This window comes from Bison bison, unplaced genomic scaffold (assembly GCF_000754665.1).
Source record: "Bison bison bison isolate TAMUID 2011002044 unplaced genomic scaffold, Bison_UMD1.0 scf7180017864338, whole genome shotgun sequence".
Classification (NCBI taxonomy): domain Eukaryota; kingdom Metazoa; phylum Chordata; class Mammalia; order Artiodactyla; family Bovidae; genus Bison; species Bison bison.
Genome location: NW_011494910.1, coordinates 4,073,321 through 4,078,190, shown reverse-complemented (window position 1 = coordinate 4,078,190; position 4,870 = coordinate 4,073,321). Strand labels below are relative to the sequence as shown.

At 46.0% G+C, this 4,870-nt stretch overlaps 1 protein-coding gene across 4 annotated transcripts in view; it reads right to left on the bottom strand.

The window, feature by feature from the left end:
* SRGAP2 (SLIT-ROBO Rho GTPase activating protein 2) overlaps window positions 1–4,870 on the bottom strand; it is a 256,056-nt gene that overhangs the window by 29,100 nt on the left and 222,086 nt on the right. For all 4 annotated transcript variants that reach the window (XM_010854196.1, XM_010854193.1, XM_010854195.1 and 1 more), the window contains one exon: window positions 129–206. In XM_010854196.1, coding sequence (XP_010852498.1) covers window positions 129–206 — 78 coding nt within the window. The remainder of the gene's footprint in view (window positions 1–128; window positions 207–4,870) is intronic.

Genomic DNA, 4,870 nt, shown 5'->3' with positions numbered 1-4,870 from the left:
GGGGCTGGGCTGAAGAGGGAGGCATGCTGGCTTGTTGACTCTGGGTACCTCTCAGGGAAGAAAGGGTGGAGCCACTACCCCAGGGGACTGGAAAATGTCTGGCCTTATCTTTAAGGCTGTTTCCTCACCTCTCTCAAAGGCGTTTTTGATGTCATTCACTTCCACCTGGGATCCTGACACCCGGAAAATTCCTTCATGCTGTAGCCCTAGAAAGACAGGGAACAGTGATCAAGGAGACAAAAAAGCAAATTCACAACCACAGCACCAAGCTCAGCTGAGTGTCCATCTCCCTCAGCCAGTGTGTATTTAAGCATCCTGTCTCTCTTCTTCAGGCCAGAGGAGAAAGCCTATACAGGGATGGTGGAGAGGTCACTGCAATGAATGTGAGGTATTGGCCAAAAGAAAGCACCGAGTCAGAGACTTCAAAGGAAGAGTAGTCTATGCCATTTCTGATTCTGACCAAGTCTGTGCAGCAGGTTCCTTTTCCAGCCTCTGCCTCTCTGTCCCTCCCACAAAGTGGAGAGGTGATTTCTGTCACCTCTTTATCCCCCAGGATCAGGGATGTGATCCAGGAGCACGGCAGGCAAGCCATTAGACACGAGCAGAGCTTCCCGAGGTGTGGGACCGTGATTAGTACCTCAGCCATCCTGACACTGTTCAGCTGTTCTAGGCCACAGTGCTCTCACTACTTAGGGAAAAGGGAGGACATATATTGGTACAGCCACAATGGAGAACAGTGTGGAGTTTCCTTAAAAAAAACTAAAAATAGAACTACCATACGATCTAGCAATCCCACTCCCGGGCATATATCCCATTCCTGGGCATATATTCCCAAAAAACCATAATTCAAAAAGATACATGCGTCTTAATGCTCACTGCAGCACTATTTGTAACAGCCAAGACATTGAAGCAACTTAAATGTCCATCAGCAGAGGAATGGATAAAGAAGATGTGGTATAAAAGGATGAACTAACGCTATTTTCAGCAACATGGATAAACCTAGAGGTTATCACACTAAGTTAACTCAGACAGAAAAAGACAATTATCATATGTTATCACTTACATGTGGAGCCTAAAAAACGGGCACAAATGAACTTATATATAAAACAGAGACTCAGACTTCAAAAACAAACTTATGGGGACCAAAGGGGAAGGTGGGGGGAGGGATAAGTTAGGAGGTTGGGATTAACATATATATACTGTTAGAGATAGTCAACAAGGACCCACTGTGCAGCACAGGGAACTCTACTCAATATTCTGTAATAACCTACATGGGAAAAGCATCTGAAAAAGAACAGGTATGTGTATATATGTAACTAAATCACGCTGCTGTACACCTGAAAGCAAGACCCTGCTGTAAATCAGAGAAGTTAAAAAGACAAGCGATCAGTCCACAGCGAGCATCACAGGCGCTGTGCCAGCCACTGGTCCTGCACTGCAGCCTGACCCTACAGGCAGCGCTCCTGAGCGCCACCCTGGAATAGCGTGCACGAAGACTGTCTTTTTGAAGCTTGTTGCAGTAAAACTAATCATGGACAATTAACGTGCGTGGTGACTGCTCATGTGCTTACGGGCTCACAAGGCAGGGGTTACCAGAAGAGAGGCCTGAGAAGTGATGACCTGCCTGACTATATAGACGACAAGAACCAGAGTCAGGACACAAAACTAGGCCTTCTGGCTGCAATCATGTACTCACTCCTTAACACCAGGCTTGTGGGGCCTACTGGAGTGAAAGTGCAGGGGGGTCTCATTTGTCATTCTGACTACGGACATGGCTCATCGAGAGCCCCACACATGCAACTCAAAACTAGAGGGGTGGATCCAGGAAGCATGAGCCCTGGGGCTGCACTGAAGTAGCGTCTTTCCTCGTATCAGCTCTGTCTAGTTTTTCTCACGAGCGCTGCGCTCAATTTTATTAAAGTCCTGCCCTTACTGCATGATCTACTGAAACTTTCAAATCTCAAACACATTTCTTTTTTGGAAAACAAAAGAGAATAATGTTACATTTTTCCCACTATTTTGGGACTCCCCTCTTGAGGAGGGAGGGTGAATGAATTCTATCTGCTTTGAAGTAAACTACACTGGCCAGGATTGAATTCTGAATCCAACTGAAGCAACAGTAAGAAGTAAGCACAGGGAATTTCATTATTTCGTGTGTAATAGGACTGAAGTTGTCTGTTACTGTAGGGGACTTTCCAGACTATCCCTCACAGAATCAGAATGGCAGGCAAAGTCAGGACCCCAAAGTAACAGTACCGTATTACAGTAGTTACCAATGGGGAGTAACAGCCAGATAATGCTGTGTAGACACAGAACATGAACAGTAAGTTTCTGACAGAAACAGTCACGTACTCAGTGACTTGTCAAAACCACAGTAAAATATAAGGAACTGTCATCTCAGGGACCAGGCTGTTCAGTGTCATTGGAGGAGCCAACAGCTTGCTGACAGAGGATCGCCTCGGCACGTTTTGATAGATTAGACATCAAGGACAGGCCAATTTGGTGCCCAAGCCCAGGGCCAGAAGAAATCATGGGACAGCTGACTGAAAACCAGGCAGGAGGCCTGAGACACACTGAGGTTCCTTTCAGTCTGGTTTCCACGTCCCCTTGAGAACCCCAGCTTCAGAAGCGCCAATGGGTGTTCCTGCTCAACAGACAGAATCTTTTACATGATGATTCTGAAAGTAGGAACATTAATAAATGGTGGGTTTCCAGAAAGAGAAGGGGAAAAGCAGTTGGCTTTTTATGATAATGCAGGTAAGACCTCACATCCCTCAGCTGACACCTGCATGACTGTTCTCGTTTTTCCTTAGTGCTGACTAACATAAAAGCATAAAGCCAGTCAGACCTGGGTAAGTTATTTGCAAACAGCACAACACCTTCCATTTTCAGCTGGATCTAGCTGTCGCCAAGAGTTGATCTCCTAGAGAAGTCTCGAAATGATTGCTACACCAGCTTCTGCTCACGTGACTCTGCTCCCTTCCTCATGAAAATGGTGGGGTTTTCCCATCCTGAGTGAGTCTCAATTGTTCCTCACATCCCTTCCTTTCTTTTAAGTCTTCCTGGATCACCCCGACCTACCACTTACAGGCAAGCCTCAGTTTTCCCATCTATATAACGGGGACTAGAACGAATGTGGCCTTCCCTGGTGGCACTAGTGGTAAAGAACCCACCTGGCAACTGCAGGAGACATAAGAGACGCAGGTTCCATACCTGGGCCGGGAAGATCCCCTGGAGGAGGGCATGACAACCTACTCCCGTATTCTTGCCTGGAGAATCCCATGGACAGGGGAACCTGGCGGGCTATGGTCCATAGGGTTGCAAAGAGTTGGCACGACTGAAGCAACTTAGCATGCATGCTCGCAGAATATAGTTGATGTTGTTTAGTTACTAAGTTGTTCCGACCCTTTTCCGACCCCATGGACCATGGCCTGCCAGGCTCCTCTGCCCATGGGATTCTCCAGGCAAGAATACGGGAGCAGGTTGCCATGCCCTCCTCCAGGGGATCTTCCTGATCCAGGCACTGAACCCACGTCTCCTGCATTGGCAGGCAGATTCTTTATCACTGACCCACCAGGGAGGCTCACTAGCACCTCCCAGGGAACATGAAGATAGTAAGGATGTGCAAATTTTGGCAACTGGTAGACCATAGATGTTTTGGGAGCTAACAAAAGTTATGGACCTTATCCCCATTAAATGTACATGTACAAATATTATGCATCACGTTTAGGGAGTTCAGTAATACCATAAATCCCTATTTAGGGGGAAATGATTCAATTTTCTGAACAACAGTTATTTTTTGGCTACACCGCAAGGCTTTTGGGATTTTAGTTTCTCAACCAGGGACTGAACTTGTGCCCCTCGAGTGGAGGCGTGGAGTCCCCGTCACTGGACCACCAGGGAACTTGTTCCATCTTATAAAATGGCTTCAGAATTGCTAGTTCTAGCTCACTACCCTGTGACAAAAAAAATTACCAACTACTGTGCATTGTTTGTTTACAGTTCTTGTTATCAAAATACTGCTTTTCAAAGATATTTAGATTATTTTCTTCCTCATCTCCTCAGTGTTATTCATTTGTAACACAGTTAGGTTTATTTGTTACTGTTTGGATTCCATTTGGGGTTTTACCCACATCCTTGCTTTATATATTTGTTTATCTTTTGAGTATGGAAAACACCCATGTAGTTCTAAAAGTCAAAACTGCACAAAAAGCAACAGTCAGAGAAATGTCACTTCAACCCCATGTCCCATCTTCACCCTTTTCCACCCATCTGTGCAGATGATCAGTTAAATATTAGTTTTTGGATTCATCCTTCCTGTATGTCTTCTTGCCGAAGTGAGAAGACACGTTATATTCTTACGCCCTCCTCTTCCTCACCTGAAAGGCAACATGCAAGAGACGCTCTTCTGCACTTTGCTTTTTTCGACTTGACAACATATCCTGGCAAGCTCTCCAGGTCATTTCACGGAACTCTTCCTCATTGTTGTTATTATTTTTGTAGCTGCACAGTTTCCCACTGTGTGGATATACCATCAGTTCAGTTCAGTCACTCAGTCGTGTCCAGCTCTTTGTGGCCCCATGGACTGCAGCATGCCAGGCCTCCCTGTCCATCGCCAGTTCATGGAGCCTACTCAAACTCATGTCCATGACGTCGGTGATGCCATCCAACCATCTCATCCTCTGTTGTCCCCTCCTCCTCCCACCTTCCATCTTTCCCAGCATCAGGTCTTTTCCAATGAGTTGGTTCTTCACATCAGGTGGCCAAAGTATTGGAGTTTCAGCTTCAATATCAGTCCTTCCAATGAATATTCAGGACTGATTTCCTTTAGGATGGACTGGTTGGATTTCCTTGCAGTCCAAGGGACTCT